Source organism: Apus apus, chromosome 5, assembly GCF_020740795.1.
Source record: "Apus apus isolate bApuApu2 chromosome 5, bApuApu2.pri.cur, whole genome shotgun sequence".
NCBI classification, from domain to species: domain Eukaryota; kingdom Metazoa; phylum Chordata; class Aves; order Apodiformes; family Apodidae; genus Apus; species Apus apus.
The window spans coordinates 31,700,080-31,725,601 of NC_067286.1; the positions used below are offsets into that span (position 1 = coordinate 31,700,080).

The 25,522-nt window shown below is 36.1% G+C and overlaps 1 protein-coding gene across 27 annotated transcripts in view; it reads right to left on the reverse strand.

Annotated features, from left to right (window-relative positions):
- GPHN (gephyrin) overlaps nucleotides 1–25,522 on the reverse strand; it is a 270,378-nt gene that overhangs the window by 75,913 nt on the left and 168,943 nt on the right. For 17 of the 27 annotated variants that reach the window (XR_007889566.1, XM_051620182.1, XM_051620188.1 and 14 more), the window contains 2 exons: nucleotides 24,334–24,441; nucleotides 19,453–19,587 (listed from right to left, as the gene is read on the reverse strand). Coding sequence is in view for 26 of the 27 variants with exons in the window: in XM_051620182.1 (XP_051476142.1) it covers nucleotides 19,453–19,587; nucleotides 24,334–24,441 (243 nt within the window). In the remaining variant the exon portion in view is untranslated. The remainder of the gene's footprint in view (nucleotides 1–19,452; nucleotides 19,588–24,333; nucleotides 24,442–25,522) is intronic. The other 10 variants (XM_051620187.1, XM_051620185.1, XM_051620181.1 and 7 more) reach the window with 1 other exon arrangement.

Consider the following 25,522-nt stretch of genomic DNA (forward strand, 5'->3'; position numbering starts at 1 on the left):
GCCAGAGAGAGGAATTCAGGTATATCCTTATCTCTCTGGTCAACTCCTATATGATGTTTCAGAAGTTGACTGATAAACTAATCTATCAGAAAATGGCATGGATTATACAGTCCTTGTTTTTCAGAAACTCAGCTAGACACAAGAACCTCATTACAGATGAACACTTGTAGCTGGAAAAGATTAGAAGGAAAGATGTGCAGGTAAGCGTTCCAAATCAGAAATTTATATGCTCCTATTCCCATCAGTCAGTTGTGTGATCCAGAAACAAGTTCATTGTATTTCTATACCCATTTGTAAAATGAAAAAAATACTTCCTTCTAAGCAAAACACAAAACTAATAAAAATAACCTGAACAGTGAAATTGAAAACAAAACTTTGTGCTGCAGGTTTTATGTTTGTTTTTTTTTTATACCACAACACAAGCTAAATGAGTGGATTAAGAGATGAGGCAGGAGTGACACTAAGCAGTTATTGGCAAAATGTTACTTGAAAGACAAGAGGGTTTTGGAACATTCTAAAGGAGGAGAATGAAGATATTCGATGCAATGAAGCAAGAAAGGTGGTGTGTAGGGAACATTCCAGGAAACTGGCAAGGTATAATGCACTGACAATAGAGATAAATGCATTATTTTTACATCCCTTTCTTGTTCATAAATGAATAAGAGTAGGAGTTAAAAGCTAAAGTTTAGCCACAGGTGTCCCTATCTTGGTATCTGAAGAACAAGGTGGAATTACAATGAGAGTAAAATGAGATAGGAAGCCAGTGGAAGAAAATACAGGAAGCAGGGAAACCAGAACCAAACAGGGAGCAAAGAGGAGTGCTCAAATATGCTTAACAGACTTGTTAGAAGATGAATGAAAAACTGGGTACCAAAGAACCAACACTTCATGTTTAATAAGCGGAAGTCTTGCATACGGTTTCATTATTATTCCTCTACCTTCTAATAAAGCCCATAACAAATGTACCTGTTTATTTTCATAAACCAGCAGTTACACTTGTCATAAAGAACTAACAGCTCGGAGAAGAACTAACTGGTTCATCTGAGATTATGGCCTTCACTGGATTTAAAGGAAGAGCTCCACAACAGGAGAAACAGCCTCAACACTTCACGCTATCCATCTTGGACTCCTTCCCCTTTCTGATAATATTCCGTGTTCTTGCTACTATAAAGTTTCCCTGCTTACTTTTTACAAAGAAATTGGAATTTTGCAGGACCTAAAAACTTTCAGAATTGTGTTTTCACATCCACACTCACAAAAAAGCCAAACCTGTGTCAGACTTTTTCCAGAAATCCTGGCTAATGCACACATGGTCCATAATGACAAAGTCTTTTAGGTATGATCATATTACTTAATTCTGAAACTGACTAAATACTACACTAGCAATGGCAACTCTTTACAGCAGTGGTTTAAAAAAGATGTTAAGTTCCTTATTCAATGGGCTGGTTGTGCAGTGCTGGAATCATGTTAATCAAAAGCAAGACATTATACTACACAGCATCCAAATCAAGTTCATGTTAGCTGAGGCATACGGTAGAAAAAATGTAACTGTTCTCCCACTATCGCAGAGATCAACAATGAATGCAGAGTAAATAAAACAATATTACTTGTGGAACATTACATCACGGGGTCTGCAAAGAAATGTCTGCGTTTGTCATATGTGTTATCCCTCAAAATCCCTGACAATTGTGCTGACAAACACTCTCTAGACAAAAATAGTCCATGTTTGTTTCTAGCCATGGCTTTTTATCATTGCACGTAACTAAAAGTTCCTTGTGCTCGTCACCTATTTGCCTTAGGGGATGTGAAGTTAAATGGTATGAATATCCTCTACTGAATACTAAATCATTAAACTTTCTTGCACCATATTTGACAATGTGGCTATACATACTGTAAATAAAAGTTCATGAAGTTGTTCCTTATTCTAGCAGGCTTTTGACTGCTAAACAGTGACATTTACAAGTTAGCACATGCTATAAGAAAATAAGACCTCCCTTGTTTTTCCAGCTTTACCAGACATTCCTTCCAGTTGCCATTTTATCTCAAAATGCAGGGCATCATGGTAAGAAATGAATTATCAGGTTTGGAAATCGAGAGCAAAACTGTGCTTACAATGCTACTACTTTGAACCACTTCCTTCAGCAGAATTCCACAATATAATCTAAATCTATATTTGTTTACTTGGTGTGGGGTTTTTTGTTTGTGTGTTTTTCCCAAGGGCTGTTCAACTGACCAAGGCAAAATACTGAAGAACAATGGGATAAACCTCTCTCCAATCCAATGTAGCTTAAAAAGATTCTCTATCACTCAGTGAAAAGGTAGGTGGATGTATAAAATCTTAACGTTCATTCTAAAGTTAAATGCATTAAGACAGAAACATAAAAAGCTTTCAGAAGAGAAATCAAATATGAATCATAATATGTTCAAACAGTCCCCCATGAAGGGGCTTTGAAAGAATACAATGTATTAATATAAGGATATTTAGGAGCTGTCAGCAATTTTTAATCAAAAGGTTGGAAATTCCTCAAGTTTATGTAGTGCATTCAACTAGAGAAAGGGATCCAGTTGATGAAGAGAAACTATAAAAGCTATTCTATGTGTATTATTACACCATTCTGTTCCAGAAAAATGTTCTTGAATCTCTCATACAAATTCTCACACAGTTCGTATTAAAAGAGAAACATCTCTTAAAAGTATAACCCAACTGCCAGTGTTTTACAACAGTTGGCCAGGAACAAAAAACTTCATATATTGGCTACATCATGTAAGGGAAGTGAATCCAAAGGAGATTAAATCTCATTAAGATGGAAGATGCTTTTTCCGACCCTTATCAATGATCGTCAAAGTTCATGGTATCCAACATACTGGAGATAAGTGAAGGAAAGTGACATTGAGAAAAAAAGGAAAAAAAGTAATATTCTGCATCTGATAATAAATAATTAGTGAATTACACAATGCTTGTCAATACATTTTATGTTGGGGACTGCGTCTGCCAACATCCAAATATTATATAATAAAATACTGATAAAATATCCTTACTTGCTTGATCAACAGAGGAAAATTCTGATACAGAAATACAAACTCCAACTAGAATTTTCTAATAGGAACAATGCTCCACATCAGGTGAGCAGTTTCTGCTGCTAACGAAGAGCTTAATATATTTTTAATATTGCAGAAAATAAATTCCTTTTAAGTAAAAAATGCATTATGTATAACTTTTACATTCATGCATGAAAAATAAACTTGCACTTGGAAGTATTTTTCCTTCTGCAACTTTAGGCCAACCACCAACTAGATGGGACTTCCTAAATAACTGGGGAATATTTTCAAACAAAGGGAATACCAACTCCTGTAACAGAGACATAGATTCTCAACCAATAAACATATTCCCCCCTATGCATTATACTGCAGTTTGGCATAAATGTTTTATTAGGGTTGCTGCACTTCTTGAAAATGATAAACCTACAAAGGCATAATGTACATGAATGCTAATGAATGCCAATAAAACATCATTATCATACCATCACACATTCTGTTCATGCTATGCATATTTTTAAAAAATTATTTTTTAAAACTGCTACTCACACTGTTTCATGAGCAGATGAGGGAATAAACACAGTGCAGGTGCATAAAAAACAGTGGTAATAATTAATGCAATTTCCTTGCAGTTTTGGAGTTTAGTACATTAATATCATCACCAGATCAATGGTCTGTTAACACACACAATGACAAAGATAATGTAACCATGTCCTTACACGGGAGATTTTGTAATACACTGGTTATTTTACACCAACATGTGGCAGCCTAGTTCTTAAAAGCATCTATTGACTTCAGTGAAATTTGATGGTCAGAAATCAAAGTTGATAGGTCAAATGCACAGCATGGGCAAACCAGACTTGAATGAGTACAAACATTGTGTATTATGCTATTATTATTTGTGACCTCATGTCCTTTATGTCATTTAAACTGGAGCTCTGGGCATATGAGAGATGGGTCTCTACTTCCACTCTGCAGTTAAAAAAAATACACAGGCATTAAGTTGCCCAAGACAAGAAGATATTCTAAATTACGAGCAATAAAACTGAAAGGCTGCTCTTGGCAGAGTCATGCCCAGGCCAACAAGAACAGTATGGAAATCACAGAAAAGGCTCCTGATTCTAAAGAATGCTGGTAATCAGAAAGCTGTGTGCTATCAAGACTAGACTTCTCCAAGCAAATCAACTAAGAGTAGGTTCAAATACTTTATACTTGACTTTATTATACTGAAGACACATATACACAAACACATAGGGAACAAGTGTTACAGTAGGGTTTCCAGACCCAGCTTGTCTCAGAGCTTTCAGTCACACAACTCTCCTGTCACACAGATTATGTTCTCCAAACTCTTCCACCTGCTCAAGGTTGCCTTCTCCTAGTTCTTCCTGACCATAGCCCTTTCTTTTCTCACAAAACTATAGCTGCCTCCTGTCTCCAAGCTACTTCCTACTCTGCTCCAAACCACTCCAAGCCCTGCAGCTTCAACGCTCAAGACCCACAAATACTGCTTTGCTTTATACCAGACCTCTACCACTCAATCTTTGCATCCAATTTCTCCTCAATTCAGGACTTTCAATCTTCTCATTTCAGTGCTGCTTTGAACATTTTTTCACTAGCTGCTGGCACATTTTGCTCTCCACCTATGCCTGCAGCCTCATTTATTCTCTGTCTTCCTCACAAAGGAAAGCAGAATTTGCAACTCATGCTGCTGGTAGAGCTTTTAAAAAAACAAACAACCTGCCACATATATCCAAAATCTGTCTTGGCAAGCAAGCAAGAAGTTCATATTAGAAGAAAAAAATAAATATAGTAAGTCCTATGTGGTCAAAGTTTAGAATTTTTTGTATATACCTTTCCCAAACTGACAATTCTGTTCTGAATGTGCTGCTCTTTTGCCTTATTGTCCTAAGCTGAAGTTCTGAAAGCTGCAGCATATATAGGGCTGTTCATATTTCAGTGAAGGACAGTGTCCTTTAAACATTTTTAGACAGTAAGCTAGCTCCTATTGAAGATATGTTGGTGGTCAAAGTTAAAGCTGTCGTATCAATGAAGTCACTTAAAAGTTCAGCCTGAAGAAGAGGAGGCTCCTGGGAGACCTTAGAGCAGTCTTCCACTACTTGAAGGGGACCTCCAGGAAAGCTGGAGAGGGACTTTTTACTAGGGCTTGCAGTGATGGGATGAGGGGTACCAGTTTCAAACTGAAAGAGGGTGGATTTAGGTTAGATATTAGGAAGAAATTATTTCCTGTGAGGGTGGTGGGAAAGTGGCACAGGTTGCCCAGAGATGTTGTGGCTGCCCTCTCCCTGGATGTGTTCAAGGCCAGGCTGGATGGGACTTTAAGCAACCTGGTCTAGTGGGAGGTGTCCCTGCCCATGCAGAGGGGTTAGAACTTGATGATCTTCAAGTTCCCTTCCAACCATTCTATGATTCTGTGATTATGAAAGTGACCTTGTGGGGACAGGTAGGTTATAAAGCAAACCAGCTAAGACATTTGCTCTCTTTGACTACTTTTAGCAGCAATATTAAGGGAGATGTGGTTTGCATTTGAGCTCACTGTAACAAGGAAGATCCAATCTTTCTGAAAACAGATGGGTCAGTGGGACTTTAAAGGGAAAATGACAAATGCATTTAATGTTTATTCTCAAGTATCTGTAATATCCTGTACTTCATCCTTTTGACTAGGCAGAGCTGTGCTTGGGAAACCTGTGTAAAGCTTATTATCACATCTATTTCCTCACATCTATGCATCCTGAAGAGTTCAACTGTGAAAGAGAAGCTGAAGGGTTGGTAAGAATACTGGGAAAACGTATATCCATTGAAGCTATGGGAAACATAGCAGTGAGATGATAACCTCAGAAGGTGAAGATACACAGGAAAGATCTGGGATTCAATTAACTTTGCAGAAGCTTGTAACAATACAACCTTTAAGTGGATAGATACCAACAATAACCCAGAAAGCAGCCAAGTTTAATCTTTGTCCACAATGATGGTGCTGGTGAATGAAACCACTGTCCAACGAGGCTACCTAGGAACTTGATAAAGCAAATGAAGTGTTGCAAAGAGCCATCATGCCAGTGCGCAGAGGTCCTTGCTCAAAGGCATTCTTCACACTTTTTTTTTTTTAATATTAATATTTTAGTATTAATAAATAAACTGGAATGAATGGTGCAAGTTTTAAAGAGAGATTGCCAACAGCTGGGTTGAAATGTTGCCAAACTCACTACTGTTTTTTTAATGGGATGATTTCCATAAACATATTGCAGGACATTGAAGTAGGATGCCTAGTTTCCAACATGGTCATTGGAGAAAAAGCTGTCCCAAATGAAAGCACTTTGAATTTCTCACCTTAAGGATCCATAATTTGTCATAGACTTTTCCCATAAATGCTGTCCTAAAGTCACCACTATTGCTGGTTTAAATAAAAAGTTCTTTAATGAAATATATGCAGGTTTCAGTAGATGTAAATATCAGTAAATGCCTACAAAAATTCTTGTCCAAGAATATGCAATGCTACTGTGCAAGTGATCAGAAATAGATAAATAACCACTTCCTTTCCTTTCAAGCAAGCAAATATACTGTTGAAGTCTAAATGAAGAAATAGAATTCTACCCTATACATACATTTCCCTTTTAAAAAGATAATATAAATAATAAAATTTAAAAATTAGACTAAATTGATGAGCAAAATACAGGCAATTTATTTTAGACATTAAATACATGTTTTGGAATAAATATGAGGATTCATCTGAATGCATCTTAAATATGAGGATGCATTCACATTGCATCTCTCAATAGCATATTATCATGGAATCATAGGATGTTAGGCTTTGAAAGGGACCTCTAGAGATCATCTAGTCCAACTCCACTGCCCAGCAGGATCACATAGGGCAGGCCACATGGGAACACATCCAGGCGGGTTTTGAAAGTCTCCAGAGAAGGAGACTCTACAACCTCTCTGGGCAGCCTGTTCCAGTGCTCTGTCACTCTCACTGTAAATTAATTTCTTCTCATGCTGAGATGGAACTTCCTATGTTCTAGCTTATACCCACTGTTCTTTGTCCTGTTACTGAGCACCACTGAAAAGAGACTGGCCCCTTCCTCTTGACACCAACCCCTCAGATATTTAGAGACACTAATAAGATCCCCTCTCAGCCTTCTCTTCTCAAAGCTAAACAGCCCCAGTTCTCTCAGCCATTCTTCACAGGAGAGATGTTCAAGTCCCCTCATATCTTCATGGTCACATAATTCTGACCTAACATTTTAATTAATCAGAATATTGTGATGATTTGTGCTGCTACGGTTTGTTTATTTTACAAATGCAGAAAAAATTAAATAGTGTTTTCTTACACAATCTCTTCAAGGATCAAACAAAATGAGTTAAACTGATCACTGATGATCAATATGGAATTATCAAAATGGGACAATTCCCTGGAGACTATAGTGCATTCTCCCTTTTCCTGTTGCCTGTAGACAATTAAAACAGGGAGAAAAACCTATGATCAATATTTCACTAAATGAAAAGTGGCACAAATAATAAGAATTTTCTCAAACATAGGGAATGCACTTGGCATATACTAAATTCTCCTTGCAGATCCAGGATATGGATAAGCACTGACCTAAGCCCTACATGAATTACAAAATAAAGGGCTTCTAACATACATTGTGAGAAAGGAGGCAATTAGAGGGATAAGCAGATGACGTTGAATTTAACAGGATGAACTGCATTAACAAATTTAGAATGGCTAAATTTATGAGAAGGGTGGACAAAAGATTGTGCCAAGTTGTCTTTTGATTTTAAAAACCATTACCTTTTCTATCACTTTTGTTTTCTTATTTTCTAGTACTGTTTGTTGATGCTTAGTGATTGTTACTATTTGACAGAAGTATTTAATGGAATGAACTTGGTATGTTAAGGATTATAATAATGTTTTCCAACCTTTCTAGATACACTGGTTATCAAGCTGACTTTATCTCATTGTTTAATGACTACCATTCATTTGAGGTACTCTAGACTGTCATTTACTGCACCTGGAGCAGAACCACACCAAGTGACTAAGTAAAGCAGCATTGACAGAGCACACCATATTCCTCTGGTTCGCTTGCACAGTACATAGGCTCAGCTCAATCATTCCCAGGAACAGAGGCACAAAAAATGAGGATTCCATAGACCAATAGGTATAAGTGAGAGCATTAGGCCACGTATTAAGTAGGATTAATGTTTTCCTTTTCCAGCCAAAGAATAATGCATGGGAACCTGGCAGAAGAGTGCTAAAGTAAAAGCATCTTGTACCTTTTTCTCAAAACCTTCTGGGGAAATACTTGCTAAAAATAGCTACAGTTCAAAAACTCGGGTAATAAACATGATGTAAGAATCTACCAAATGAATGAAACTCTCAAAGATGGCAATGGCTCACGCTAGGTCCTCCAAGACAGTATCTTGTCTTTTTGTCTCAGTTTAGTGGTCAGGGTGAACCACAAACCAGAGGGCAGAACTGTTTTCTATTACCTCCCTCCATCCTCCCAAGGGAAGATAAAAGGGGAATAAAGAAGAGAGACTTAAAGGTTGGAAATTAAAACTGGAACAAGTTTACTATAACACAGAACGGGGAGTTACATGTGGGGTGAGGAATAGAAATATAAACTTATATACAGACATATACAAAACCAATCTCAATGATGGCAGGAATAGGTGGGTGAGAGTCCCTTGCAGCAAGGCCGCCTCAGGAGAGGGGTCCATGGCTCCTCACAGCACCCAACAGAGTTGGATTCTGGAGAGCACGTGGCAGATTGAAGGACCTCTGATCACCAGCAGCAAGGAAGAAAGGTGCAGGAAAAAGGGGCTGAGCTTCTGATTCTCCTGGCTTTGTTACAGAGTTTGGCAGGAAAAAGAAGGGAATACTGACTCCTCTCTCTTCCAACCCTCCTGGGTCCTTCAGCACCCTAAAGGCCTCCACTCTCTAGTTCCTCATACAGGTATCAAAGATGTGATGAGTCCACTCAAACCATAGCACTTTCTATCTTGGAAAGACAAATAGATGAACAACTATATTCACAATTGATGCATCGATATGCGGACTTAGAAATGTAAGAGTAACATGATTCTGATAACAAGCTTTTTGTAAAAGAGAAAACCCATCTGCTTGAGCAAGAAAAGACACCAGAAAAAAGACCTTGATATAAAAATTTTTTACAAAAAATAAAAAATTGAGATAAGGTCTATGTCTCCTATGTCTTGTAGACAGTATCCTCTAAGGTCCATAAAAACACAGCAGAAATTACACACATTCTGAAGTAATGTTCTATATGAGCCTTGCATTAAGCTCTTTTCTTTTTTTTTCCTTTTTTTTTTTCTTTTTTCTTTTTTTTAATATAAACAGCTAACTTCTTGGATACTTGTGGTTTTTTTGTTATCACATAAGACATAGAATGACTTTGGAGTTTTATAATACAATGAAATTGCCTAATTGCTTTACTACATGAAGACAGACTTGCTCTCAAATGAGAAATATTTTCAATATGGATGCAATAAATCCAAAGCAAACAGATAATTCAAAAAAGACTGATCTTGAAATATATACTTTTCTGTGTCATCAGACAACAGTTTTGTCTATGAAGGGAGACAAATGACCACCTTTCATCAGCCTTTTGGAGAAGTACTATTCTAACTGAAGATACCTTGACAGACAGCCAAAATACATTATTGAAGTGCAATACTTTGAGTCTGTTTTCTTGAGTGGAGAAGAACAGCACCTGACAGACATGAAAATAAAACATACTATTTTGTCTAAGCTAGAAACTGTTAAATGCAAAATGGCGTTTAAGGATTTTAAAACAAGAAGTAAGAGATTTCTAAAACATACAGAAAAAGAGAAAGTAGCAATGCTATCATCTGAGGTTGTAAAGACCAATGGTAAACTAGTCAATGAAAAATAATACCTTGCCTGATTTTGATTAGGGATGATAAGACACCATATGAGAACAAAGGCATAGTAATCAATGAGAGTTAGTATAAAGATGTAATACTTTCAATGAGGCAACTGCTCTTACAAAGAAATTAAATGTAGGACAGGAAAGTATAGAAGTAAAACCAGAATTGTTGGAAGGGCAATGAAACTGCTAGTTTGAAGGTGGTAATATATTTTCCTGAAAGAAGAACGGGCAGAAGAGAAGTTAGGAATATGGTTTGCAAATGAGTGATGTAGAAACTGACCTTACTTGGTATTTTAAACAATGATTTTGACACCTAACTTAGGAGTGCTCTCAAGATAAATACAGGAGGCATTATCATTACAGAATATTGAAGTAATTTCATCAGGACGTATTTGACAACATTAAAGATTGGTATAAAAGAAAATGAGTGAAATTTAACATGGTTCTGAATGAACAAGCATCTCTGCTACATAAGCAAGGACTTACCAGTTGGAAAAAAGACAGAGAACATAAAGCCATTGTATATAACACCAATAAAAACTCATATAAGCAGATAGATCATTTCAAGGAAGGTGACATCTACAACAAATACAGGAAAAGACTTTTGAAGAAGTCTTTTACAAGCATGAAAATGAAGGAGTTTGATTGAATCAATAAAAATGAAATCTGAAAGTTTCTATAACTCCCCTTCATAAGTCTATTTGAGGAATGCACACATGATCAAGAAGAGATTAGCCTTATTTAAATTAAAAGGCCAACAGCGGCACAAAGGCAACTGAGTGCAGACTGATCAAAGAGATAGTGAGGTTTCAAAACAAGGCTGGAGACTGCCATGAGGAGAGCAAAAGTGGTTTTAGTTTTCCAATCTCAAATCACATTACATATTACAATATAAAATAGTATTAGATATTGCCCAAAATAGGAGCCAAGATTCATAGAACTAGGAGGTGCTGTTTACTTTTAACTCCCTTATTTCCTAAAAATCTTTTCAAAGATGAAACTGGACTTCAAGGACTACCAGTACATATCCTAAAGAACCTACAACTTGAAGGTAATTCCGTATCTAAATACTCCATAAGAAAAGCAATGTCTGTGCTTTAGATTCTTGCTTCTCTCTCACATCTTGCATCAGGTAGATGCTACCTACTTCTGCAATGGAACCACTGAACTTTTACTGCAGATTATACGTCAACCACAAGAATATGCCTGCCTTGAAAAATCTTTGCTGGTTTAAATTTTTGTTTTGGCTCCTGTGAACATATAACTGCTTGCTGCTGATAGACTACCTGCACTTTTTACAGCACTTTGTGTTGCATGTGCATATGAAATACTTATTTTTATACTTTCTATCTGTAGAAGCATGATACGACATCAGGATGTGACATGCAAGTAGCCTGCTTCAATAATAAGCTAATACAGACTTCTGCATAAGAGTGAAATGTATGGATGTGGAAGCACCAGGAAGTATAGCAGAAAGGATATGAGAAAAATGTGTTGATGGCACAGAGATTAGAAGTCTGCTTCCCTCACAGAACTTCATGCAGCTTCTGGGGATACCCGATCAGTAAAATGAGGCAATCTAAAATGATTTTCAGATCAAACCAAAGAGCTGAGCCACAGTGAGATGATGTTGGATTGATAAAAATAAGGAGATAAGGAGAACACAGGACAGTGAGCAAATCTTACAGAGGTGGATCTAGATGGAGAGACAAAGATCCCCTTAACAGTAAGCTTCTAAAAAGGATAAAAAGTGTATTCAACACCGACTTCATGGATACTAGCATAAGGAGAAAGCTAGAGAAGTTGTGGAGGACTTGATAGCTGGTGCCCCACATCCTGTATCTAATTTCAAGGAATCCTGACCAGACCAGGTGGGTACACATACATTGATGCCTGAATGCTGGGGCTACTGAATGCATGAATCCCTGTGCTTTTGAGTACATAGATATGAAAGTGTGACCAAAATTATTGTTTGTTTTAAAATAACATCCCCTACCTCTCCCACAATATTGAACTTTGCTAAACCACAGATAAATTATTTAGTATAATAATAAAGAAATAATGAGAAGGAAGAGGATCTCATTGTCTATCCTTTCAAGTGTGTTTTTCTGATCCTTTTATCAAAAAAGAACATAGCAGTAAGTGATGAGGATTATTTATTACATAAATGGTCAGTGAAGGAACCAAAGTAAGCCTGCCCATGCCTGAGCTATTGATTAAGATCAGATTAATTTATGAATGGCTGAAATTACAAATTAGCAGGGACTGAAATACTAAAAAAAGAGTAATATCAAATTCTTAAAACCAGAACACATAGCCATATGAAAATTTAGCACATAGTTGCATAGTTTTACTCTTGAAACCATACTTCATGAGGAAACAAAAATAAATTAATTGATACAGATAATAAGAACTAATATTCCCTAGGAAAAGAGAATGAATGGACAAAGAAGTCAATCTTGCTCCAAGAGGCCAACTCCTGCAAGACATCAAAATCATCACCAGGCCTCAAAAGTCTCAACAACCATTGGTGATATAACCAGATATATAGAAAATGGAGTTAGCAAATATTTCTGTAGAGGTGCATTCACAGTAATTTCTAAAGGAAGAAACAGGATGAAAGACAGATGTAACTACAGTGGTGCCTGGGAAAAAAATCCCAAAGAAAGAAACACAATTTCAACTAGAGATTCATTTTGGAGAAGGTATGGGTAAGAAAACATGTGAGAAGGATGCAATTATTTTCCTTTTCTTAAAGTAATGTCAAACTGAAGTTATCAGAATTTGAAAAAAACAAACACTTGGCATTTGAAGAAAGCATATTAATAAATAAAAACTCTTGCTCCCAAAGGTAATTGAAAAAACAACCCACAAAACATTTCAAGGGAGAACTGACAAACTCATCCAGCATAAGCATACCCAGATCAGAACTCATGCATTGCATGTGTGAGCCAGGATGTTGATGCTGAAAGATCATCCTCTTCTGGAGGGACATACATGCAGAATAGTCATAATGTGGAAAAAAAAAAAAGGACATATTTTCAGGAAAAGAGAGATAAACTTATTTCTGACATGTTTGGAAGTTTCACTGGACTCAGGAAAAAACATTAAATTCTGTAGCTTAATAAAACACCAACTGGTTACTAGGAAAAGTACTGCATCTGGGTTGGGACAATCCCAAGCACAAATACAGGCTGGGCAGAGAATGGATTGAGAACAGCCCCGAGGAGAAGGAATTGGGGGTGTTAGTTGATGAGAAGCTCAACATGGGCTGGTAATGTGCTCTTGTAGCCCAGAAAGCCAATTTTGTCATAGGCTGCATCAAAAGAAGTGTGGCCAGCAGGTCAAGAGAGGTGATTCTCCCCCCCTGCTCCGCCCTCATGAGACCTCACGTGGAGTACTGTGTTCAGCTCTAGAGCCCCGAACACAAGAAGGATATGGACCTGCAGGAGTGAGACCAGAGGAAGGCCATGATGATCAGAAGCACCTCTCCTATGAAGACAGGCTGAGAGAGTTGGGGGCTTTCCAGTACCTGAAGGGGCCTGCAGGAAAGCTGGGGAGAGACCTTTTATAAGCGCATGTAGTGATAAGACAAGAGGTAATGGATCAAAACTGGAAGAGGGGAGATTTAGGTTGGACATAAGGAAGAAATTCTTTAATGTGAAGATGGTGAGACACTGGAACAGGTTGCCCAGAGAAGCTGTGGAAGCCCCATCCCTGGAAGTGTTCAAGTTCAGGTTGGATGGGGCTTGAGCAACCTGGTCTAAGTGGGAGATGTTCCTGCCCATGCAGTGGGGCTGGAACTTGAGGATGTTTAGGGTCCCTTCCAACACACCCCACTCTATGACTCTATTAAAGAGAAATGAAGGGAAATTTTGCACACTAGAGCTTCTTTGTACGATTCGGGTCTGAAAAGCAGCTGAATTTATGAATTCCATAATAGTTCTGAATGCTATAGGACAGTGCAAGCAGCCAATTCCCAACTACTCCAACATCATTCTTTAGCCTGCTATAAACAGTTCTTGTGCATGAGACAAGGAAGGGAACTGGATTTTGGCAGTACTATACTATTTAATACAGACTGCTTGAAAATCATACATTCTATTTTAATACATATGACTTGAAAAGCAGGTTATTAAGAAACAAGTAAATAAAACTAAGTCAAATAAGTACCTCTACTGAAATTCAATGTTTGGCTTAAACTTGATAACAGAAGTCTTTATTCTGCCTCTCCTGAGACTTGTTGATGGGTCTATTTTTGTACTAACAAAATACCCAAAACCATACAACAGCATTTTTTTAACCTACCTACAAAGTGAATCTTCCATTTTAGAAAGGATTTTAGTAGACTTTGGTTTTATTATTCATGATGTACTTGGGTTTTGATATCCCAAGCACACAAAGCTGCTTCTTTCTTAGTAACAAGGTCTCACTCTTGAAATGGTAGCATTTAGTGTTTTAAACTAACAGGAATCAGGTTTTTTAATAAAAATGTAAACTAAAAGTAAGACTTGTCAGGACTCAGTCATCCACATGTTTTGCCAAAATACACTTTAAACAATGAGGAAAAAAGGCAACAATTCTATGGAAAATATTCTAGTATCTTGATCAGTACTTGATTTGAAAAACCACTGCTGCACTGTATTAAGGAGAACCTGGGAAATGCAGTAGATTGATGTGTATTAGTAAACAGGATTAGTAAACAGGATTCCTCATTTTGAGGCAATCTTAGCTACTTTCTACTCCAATTCTCTCAGCATCTCCTTTCACTAAATATGTATTCTTTATAATCTTGGAATGTGCATTGAAAAAAAAATAGGAAATAAACATGAGAAATAATCAAGAAAACACTGGGATTTTTAACAGGATCAAATATCTAACTAAGCCCAATAAACAATAAGTCAAGAAACCCTTGCAGTGCTGGGAGTATGATTTCACCCACCTAGATCATCCTAATGATTTAAAACATCCTTTCTTCTTTTCCATGCTCCTCAACCATATATCACTGTTAAAGAGCTGTGCCAAAGCACTTGCTACTTACTTAAAAAAGTTCCTATGCAAACTTAACAAATAAGAAAAAAACCTTTAATTGGGAATTTAGTGTATGCATAGAAACTTTAAAACTTAACATACTGTTTTCACCTTAATGATTACCTTAAGAAGATAAAGATAACAAACAGAAAATTTAACACACTCAATGTATACAAAATATCTATCCTATGGGTAAAACTACAGCTTGCCAAACCCTGTCCTGAACAGTATCTTAGTATTAACTAAGAAATATCTGGTAAGGAATAGGATCTTACAAAGGTGTGGATGGAGCAGTGGATAGATGAGATGACTGTTTTGATAGACTCTGAAAAAATTCTGAAAAGTAGCCTTGCTTGGTCATTTCAGCTGCAAGATAGTCTATACACTTCTCTTATGTAGGAAATAAAAACTCTCTATCACAACTACAAATATGTAGAGATGTAACTTAACTCCACTGAGGGTTTTGTCTGATACAGTGTTACTATAAAATGGATAGCCAGGGAAGGGACAGATAACCAGCAAGTAAAGTAGACAGACTTATTCTTAAGGAGAATGTAAGCAGTGCTGGGAATAAAGTAGCGAGATGGAAAAAGACAAAAATACTGTAATAAGTTTCTTAGGATCCTTCATGATCAAAGGTAACACTGAAAGAAACTTTGCACACTGAAGTGGAAGAACTGAACATCATTGAGACTGATGATCTTGCAAGTGAAATACTTTGAACACCTCTTGTCACTGAAATGTATTCTTGGTGATAATTTAAAACCTGTCCTTGGTCTTCTATATCTGCTTCATTTGACTTTGACACATAACATTGCCAAAATTAAATATTGATTAAGTCATTTATGTATGGGAGAAGTGAATACTTCAACCTGAAAGCTGTGATTTTCTTTCATACTAATATTATCTCCCTATGAGTAGAACAAAATTAGAAGTCTGAAGGAATGACTCAGTCATTTGCTCTGGATATATTATTTTAAGTTATCTTAAGTTATAGATCTAAATTTTATACTCTAAGTTAAAAAAAAGTCCCAAGAGTCAACATTAATGGAAGCATAACAAAATTTCTCCATATAGTTAAAAGGTATTTTACATTATGTAGTGTATTGCTTTTGTATCTGTAAAGAACATTGCATTTAACTTCATGAAAACGCCAAGCACAAACAGATAAAAATATAGTAAGATCTTAGAATTTGAACAGCTACTGGAAATGACAAGAAAAACTTGCAAGCCACACTGTGTCTTCCTAAGCTTTTGTCATGTGAGCATTCACCAAATTAATCTACGCTGTTGAGAAAGCAGTAAAACTTTAAAAAGACCAAAACTATATTGTGGAAGATAAAAATATCTGTCACAATCACTATCAACTTTATGGTTGAATGACTGAAAAAGGGAGGACTGCTGGTGCAGTTTTCCCCTGAGTAAAACTTAGATTGCCTCTATATCTGAATCCATCTACTATAAATATGGTTTAAATGCTCTTTGAGTCGTAGCGGATTTTAGAGAACAAGGAAGGTGTTCTACAGAGATTCATTAAAAGCTAACAAAAAGAAGTTGCTTAGTGTGGTGAATTTACCTAACGAGAGACAGAGCAGTCACAATGGAAATTTGTCTCAAGAAGTTTTGATATCCCAAGAGGCTACTGTGAAAAATACAATTACTTCTTTTATCTGGAAATTCAACTTTCATCAAGAAATTTCAACAACTGATTGAAACATACAGGTTCAACTTCAATATGAATCATTTATTACTTTGACAGAGATAGAGATTTTCAGAAAACATGGAAGATAAAGTGTTAGCAGTAAATTTAAAATTTTGTATTTTGTCTACATGATCTGTGTGTATATAGAAGCAACATTAGGTTTTCCAAAATATAACTATGAAAAGGTAAAGACTTCTCCTAAGAGATGAATCAGGAATAGTACCAATGCACTCTCCTGGACTGTCTCTCCAGGACCCCCATGCATTAGTAACCTGCTACTTACATTGATTCAATAGAGGTGCTCCTGTCTTTGCAGAAGTTTCATTTTTTTTTCCTGAGAGACATAGGCAACTCTTCTATTTAGCAAATTCATTAAGAGAGATGTGAGGGTTTATGTACATTTAGGACCAAAAAATACAGCAAGAACACAGTACAACAAAATAAACTGGAATATGTATCTGACAAAGAAATATAGTGCCACTAGTTGTATAGCTAGACCACCATTCCAAATAGAATGTATAATCTAAGAAAACAAATTAGTTTTTTTTTGCTGAAACTTCCTCTCCTTTGTTTCATTTCATATATGTGTTCTGGAGCCCTGAAATCAGCTCCTAAGCCAGCAGATGTGAATACTGAAAAGATACATAAATGTAGATTAAAGAAAAAAAAAAAACAAACACCCTGGAATATCAACTGGATACTTGTGTTGACAATGCTGAAGTAAACTCATTTTTACACTCATTGCCATGTGGATCAAGAGGTCCAGTGTAAATTTAATTCATATTGCATTATTAGAAAGCCAGGACCCAGAATGAAAAGCACAGCAAGTGAAGACATTTAGACATACTGACAATTTTGAAGAATACGAATGAAACATATTTCTTGACAAATTCAGATGATGTTTGAGAATTTAAGGGTACCAAAAAGGACTGAATAAAAAGATAATGAGTAGTTTGTTTGGCTTTTTGAAAGTAATAAGTAAAAATAAGCAAGAGCTCTCTTAAGTGGCAAAGCAGCTTATACTTATGTGCAAAATCCAGCCTCTAGGTAACAGGAACAGATGAGATCACTCTTCAAGTTTATTTTCCAGTTGGGCTTTCCTAGATCTTTCCTTATATCAGCTTGTGTCACCCACTTTTGAAAGGCACCACATAAAAGCTAGACTAGCTAGATGTTGCATGGCAATTCCTGTTTTAAAAGTAGTGTGGTCTCCTGCATTTTCAACAAAATTTTGCAGTAATACACGAAAAACAGAACTTAATATGAAATACCAAAGTATGATCCAATTATGACAAAGGCTCATCTCCCAAATAAGAGTTCCTGATTTTTAATCTGTTTCAAAGGTCTTGTAATTTCCTTCTGTAATCTCTGAACCTTTGAAGATAGTCTAGAGGAGGGCATTCAGCTCCAGAACATATCAGCTTTACTCCTTCCCATTGTGATAAACTTCCTGAAAATATATAAGCTTCATCTAGAGATATTTCTTAGCAGTTCTGGCTCTTTTTCATGCCTGTTACTGGTCTCTTTTCGTTCTCTTTGGATGCTTTTGTTTCGACAACCTGCATAAAACTCAGTGCAGTTTCTCTGTTTCACACTGCTCTTCTGCTCTGAGTGTTCTATTGTAATAAGCTCTGAGCTTTCATTTTTAAGCGATCAAGTGACATTTTTTAGCAAAAATATGAAGCTGATTGCAGATAGAATTCACTAGACATTTTTAAGAAAAGTAGACTATATTGTGAAATTCAAGTATGCTGTCCATCAGAATAATTTTGATTCTCTAGTAGTGAAGGTGAGTACTGCATAAAAGAATCCCATAGGCTAAACCAAAACATTTCTATGGTGGTTGCCAGTAAATCTTGTTTGCTGACAGAAAAGAATGAGATAGCAGAAAAGAAGAACTAACAGATGCTGACAATCACTTTAGCAAGCAGAATAATCTTCAAGGATCATGAATCAGATGAGGAGGAATGTTATTGTTTGCCATCTGCTATGGGTCTACGAATATGTCAGCATCTGGTGCCAAAGAAAGATCTTTGTGATGTGAACGCACGAAGCAAATTCAGACAGTTTTCTTCAGCTGAAAGGAATCCTGCTGAAGGTAAACATCGCCTTGCCACTGGTCAATTAACTTAATTTTTGATGTATGCTGTTTAAAGTTTGAGAAAAAGAAAACACAACAGAGTTCACCTCAATGATTAAGTAGTATTGCGTAATCAGTAAGAACTGAGTAATAATCCCACAAGGTTGGCATTAAAACTTTCTTTCTATTCAATTTAGGCTTTTGTTTCCAAATGTCAGGCAGCAAATATCTAAGTTTAGCAAAACCAGCTGGTTTGAAAGTGTCTTAAACCAAACAGTAATGAAGTGGGGCACAGAACTGCCCCAGCTCAGGCTAGAAATTTGCACATATATTTGACATTTGACAAAATACTACTTGTTTAATGCTGTTACTCAGTGGCAGTATTATCTATGTTCCTGGGGATGTTAAAGACATAAAAGGTGTTAAAAATTTCATATTCACAACTGATATTGCAAGAAATAACATGAAACTTCAGTAACCATAAGATGTTGGTGGACCCACATCTTGAATTGTGCAACAGTACACATGGAATGAACTACACTGTCTTGCATTTATCTATTACTTAGAACAATACAACCCTCATATGTGAACCAACCTTGTTCAGCAGAGGCAATACATTAATCTGATAGACTGTGTGTCTGAGCATGGAGCTTGCAAGGCATAAATGTACTTACTTTTGGTGTTGGGCAGGATGCAGTGGAGAGACGAGAGGTGGCCTGGGCACGAGGAGATTCTGAAGGAGTAGTACTGAGGGAGGCTGTATCACGTGGGAGCACCTGAACACCACGAGAGATGATGGAATCTGGAATCTTAAAAAGAAGAGAGATAGAATTAATAGTAAAAACTATAATGTATTTACAATTTACTCAAAAACTTACATCAAAAATGTAGGAAGACCACACTACTCAGTTTGCATACCCCCTCATACACAGGGCTGGCAGTGGTTAATGGCATGTTCTCACATATTTTTGTAACAATTATCTAGCAAATATATAAGATCATATTCTAACTAAAGCAGCACAGAACATACGGTTTCTCCCAAAAAGCCCATGAATCAGACATACTACAACAGGAAAAAATAAGAAAGAAATGGTTTTCCTCTTAAGCCTCTCGTTTCAAACCCAACAATGACCAACAGTGATTTCTACTGTGGTATGAAAGCAGGCAGACTTCCAATTCTCTAAGTAGGGGACAACATTATGAACAGACTGAACACCTCTGAAGAAATGTCATGCAGTGAGTAAATACTCTTCATTCCGTGTACTGAAGACTTTATTTCGGCTACAGAAATTCTTGATGTAACGCTTGTGCTGCAATAACTACAGGTCTCCCTGGACAGAGTACAGGCAAAAGCACTAGAAACCACCATCCAAAGCCAACACTTGGTTTAAAGTGTATTCTGAAGGGAAAAACAGAAATGCAATTTTTTTTTTTTCTTACACACTGTATTAGAATACCAGCTAAGAAAGTATATTCCCCTTGATGAACATGACTGGCAAATGTAACAAAGGATGAGAAGGCTGAGTTACTCAGAAAAAGTACGAGAAGTACTCCCACTGTAAGAGATCAGGTTTGTGACCACCTGAGAAACCTGAACATATGTAAGTCTATGGGACCTGCCAAGATGCATCCCAGAATCCTAAGGGAATTGGCCCATGTAGTTGCCTAGCCACTCTCCACAACCCTGGACACTTTTAGGCAGGTTTTTTTCTTGTGGTTTGTTTGTTGTTTTTTTTTTGTAAATTGAGATGCTGTACCCAGTCTGCATCTAGGCATTTTGAGCTTTCTTGACTAGTATAGTTTTAGGACAAACAGAAGTCACTGGAAAGTCCCTCCTTCCAGGACAAGCTTGAATTCCAGCTTTTAAAATCAGTTGCTTCTTTAGGACTAGTGTCAGGATGTTAATACAGCTTTGTTGCTTGTCTTTGTGCAATTAAAATTCCCTATCTTTAGACTCAAGTCATTACATACTGCTTTTTAATGCCATTTCTCCCCCCTCATCTTTGGTTCCCACCTATAAATAGTGACTATGTCTAACTTAGCAAATTTGACTTTAAAATATTGGTTTATACCTAGAGGACCTTATTTCACCATAAACACTTATCCACATGTTAAGAGTTTCTCTTGTTTATAATCCTTTTATAAATTGGGTGGAAACAGATCTTGTTCTTTGTGTGCCACCAACTAACTGCTTTCCTCTCTACTGCTGTGTTTCTAGATTGACAGTCAGTTTCTGTCAGCATTTACAAAACCCCAACTTTCCTCACAGGATCTTTCAAGGCTAAGTAACTTGTGTTGTCATTTCCACTAAAAATTACTAAGTCAGCAGAGTTTCTCTTCACTATGGACTATTATGCTGGGAATATCTGAGTCTTCAGAAACAATGCCTTACTGGCCTCTACTTGCAAATGGCATCTTAGAGCTGTATTATAAATAAACAGGGATGATGATATTCTGATAATGCAAACAGTTTGTTGTCAGAAGCATGATTCCCCTTCTGTCTTCTTTTTCTCCTCAAACCCCATCTTAAATATGTTTAAGACAAAAAAAGGCTGACATTCCTAAGTATTATACTGGCATAGCTCCAATGCTACCTACAACTTTTAATGCTTCTTTTTAATCTCCATGCCTAAGGACAATACAGCAAAAAATTACATTTTGATAAAGGCTTAAAATAAAAAAGACATATTAAAAGAAAGAATAGTTTTAAGTCTTCAAATAAGGAACCTTTTCTTTATCCTCCTCTGTTAAAAAAAAAAAAAAAGCTGTACACATCTTGATATGATTGTGTAAGGGTCCATTTTCTCTTCTATATACTCCAGGATCCCACAATACAAATACAACATTGCTTTTGCAAAAGATAGCATGATCCAGTTCTGCCTGGATTTTCTCTGGTTACTCTAGATAGTAACCTAGTATATAGTAAACTAGTAAGCAGATATTACATACTATCTCAATAGCTGTTTTTTTTTTTTTCCTCTCCATCATATAAAAAATCACTACTTCTAAAATTTTATCCAATATAACCTTTTACAGAACAAAAAAATATCTCTGCAAGAAAGTGACTGAGACAACTGCATTGAACCACATGTGAAGTAGCAAGTTTTTCCTGTAAGAAAATTAAAATTTAAGTAAAATTTCAGCCAGGATATTAATCATAAAAGGAAGCTGGTGATAAAGGGAAAAGACAATTACAGGCATTTAATTTAAATGAGAATTGTTCCCTAATCACTACCTTTACAGAAAATACAATTGCCATAAAACAGTATATATGTAAACCTACCTAGAACTCAAAGTTTCAGCTTGTTGGCTTTTACAGACAAAATCTCACGGAGAGAATTAAGTTAGTTACAAATTTTGTTCTCAAGAGGTTTATTTCTCTAATATGACAGCAGAGTCTATTGCTACAACCAGTATTGATATTCTGTTCAAACCATTCCAACCTGCTGACTTCAGAGAGGATACTCATATGTATACTGCATAAACATGAATATATTAAAAATATAATGTGTATATACTGTTTATTAAGGGACAGGAACAATAGAGTATGATTGATATTTCTGTGCATATGTTATGTACTATGGAGAATGTCTTATTTTCTCACCGACATTTAATTTTTTTTCCTTTTAAAATTAAATTTAGGCAATCTAAGTCTCTAATTAAAGCAACTTCTTGTTAACCTTGTTACAGAGGTTGATAAAACTACGGGAAATTCCTATGCTTCCTGGATTCTGGAAATCTGCAGTAAGGAAGGGTAGGAATATTATTGCATTTTGGATAGGTTTTTGTTTGTTTATTTGGTTTGGTTGTTTTGCATTTATGATGTTTCCTCCTAAAATTTTTCAACTCATTTTACAGTTTCAAACAAACTTAATAGAGGTAGAGGACTCAAAACCCTAAACAGGGTACAATAAAACTCAGTTCAGTGAAAATAGTTTCTGTTTGCACTAGCTGGAGTGGAAAATCTCTTGTAAAGTAATGACTGAGAAAGAAATGAATGAGAAATGAATGAAGTAACAGAGAAAGATATCCAACACACCCATTGCTTCTACAATTTTAATTTGATATGACTTTTTCCACAAGTACCTTCCTATTGCTTTAAATATTTCTGTTGTTAGATTAGAGAACTGCTGGCAAGAAGGTGAAAAAGGAAAAGATACTCTTTATTCTCTTTTGCCCAGGACTGGAATAAAGATTGACAGTGCTGATGAGGTACTAAGAACACAAAGTTGTAAATGGCAATTAATCTGACCATAATAAAAGAGCGGAAATGTCTTTAAAATATAGAGAAAGGACAGCTTAAAAAAAATCCACAACTTTCTGAAAATCTAGCCACTTCCTGCTCTGAGTTTGAAGATCTGATGTGGATTACAGAATGTGTAAGCCAACAGCATAAGAGTAATTTGCAAACACACACAGAAGACTGGATGACAGCTTAACTGTGTGCTTCCGAGAAGCTGAATTCACCGCTTAACTGAGCATGGTGCAAATTCTAGTTTAGTAACCTCAACTCAGAAAAAAGAAACTATTGGAATACATGGGTCTGTACTTATGTATGTACACATATATAGCTTTATCATCAGGTCTGTGAACTTTAAAACATTCACATTTCCTAAGTGACTTTTCAAGAGACATGTTTTAAATACACCTTACTCTTTGCCTAAGGGAACAAGAAAAGTGCAGCCTCTGGTCATTAAATCTAGTGATGTATTTTCCCAAAAAGCTGCACCCCATTTGCTGGTTGACATGGAATGAACAGGTCAGACAGCACAACCCTCTCTAGGCCAACTGCTTCCTTTAGGATTCCCTAATCTACAGTTATGAATACAGTAAATTACATTTCCTTCCTGATGACACTCTAGCAATTATTCTATTTTGATTCAAGCCTAGACTAAACCTTTGGGAGATGGAAATAAAGTATATTATTTTGTTAGAGCCTGAGTTCTAACCTTTGGGTTATAATAAACTAATTCCTTTCTATCAATCATTGAAATAGTTGCCTACTATTTACTAAAATCTATACTAAGTCCACTGTATCCTAACTTCTTAAGTCTTTTATTCTGTCTTTGAGAGATTCTTCTCTAAACAAAATACAAAAATAGGGGAGAAACTGCAAGTGATGAAAGAAAAAGATGAACAGCCAGTGCAAATGCTGTATTATGCTGACAAACAATTGAGAGACAAAAAGCAAAGCAAGGCGATCAAAGAGAAAAAAGCTACTAAAATTTCACAGCTCTAAAGCAGTAATCTTAGAAGATTGTTTTAGTTATATTCAATTAAAGAGCAAGCTCATGACTAATCAGAAACACAGGCTTTACACCAATGACTATCTCAGCAGTGAAATGATTCAAATCGGCCACGCATGTGAACTTCACCTTATTTAGCCCTATATCTTAAACAGGATATTTTCTGTAGCATGTTGTCTAAAACATAGCACTGATGTGTTTTTGTTAGGAGAAAATAAATGACACTGTCTGTTGACAATGGAGACTAGGAGGCAGGCAGTGTATTTTTAGTTACTGTTAGTGTAAAAGCCTCTTGGAAGTGTATCTTACCGGTTCTTCTGCACTGCCTGCTGCATGATGACAATACCTGATGAGACCAGGGATGGGCCGTTCACCTTTTGCCATGATAACAGCTGAACTGGTGTAGGATGGATGCTTCTAATGCACAACACATAACAGCTATGAATACAGTGACAGGAAAACATGAAACTATACAAGCAAATGACTGAAAGGGAATGGGGTGATAACAAGTGTGACATTGAAATGCCAAGCTCATATGAAACAAGCCAGTTTAGATCTCAGGTATTTTCTGCCTTTAAAAATTGCACATATTATTTATCGTTGCCTGTGCAAAAATAAATGAGTCAAAAATGTTTGTTAATAAAAACTGAAACTTGCAAGTAATAATTACCTTAATTCATCCCTGTAAAGATATATGTAATCAGGATTTTCTGTACATGAGGAGATGATCTCCAGCTGCAGCTGTCTTAGAAATGTCAAGATATCTCAGACCTGAATTCACATTTCTGGAGTTAGAATGCTGTTGCTTTGGTTTAGAAGCTGTTTAATATAATTTTGAGTTACTTAGACTTTCAATTCCCATAACAGGAATTAAGAGTATTATTTGTGGAGTAAATAAAAAACAAAGCAGTTTGGAAAAAAACTTTCCAAACACATAGGTATACATTGTCTTTCCATTTGAAAACTAAAGACATAAAACTGAGGTAAGTATTTACATATTGCTTCAAATAATAATAATATATTTCTTTGGAAAACATTAAAACTTTGAATTGATATAATTTGCAAGTATTATCTAATTTTTTCCTTTTGTAGTCTCAAATTTATTATTTTAGTTTGCAGTAATGTTTATCTGTGATTACTGCTTAAAGTGAGGATATAAAGACAATGTGGTGACATTTAGTTTTGTGGCAGAATTTCACATCTCTTATGCAGACATGCACACTGGAATACAGCAGTCTGGACAACTTATTACTTAAGATGCTACCTGTCAAACTTTTTATCAATGTTTTCAGAAATCAACATTTTCTTTTCAAAATAGATATTATGGCTTAGAAAATTTTGTTGCCAATCCTTAATATGTCACCTGCTGGACTTTGCATGTTCAGATGTGTGAGCACTTGGAATTAAAAAAACCCCAGCACTTAAAATAATCTGTCACATCAAAATGGTGTCATAAAAAAGCACATTATCATCAAGATAATAAACAATATAACTCAAC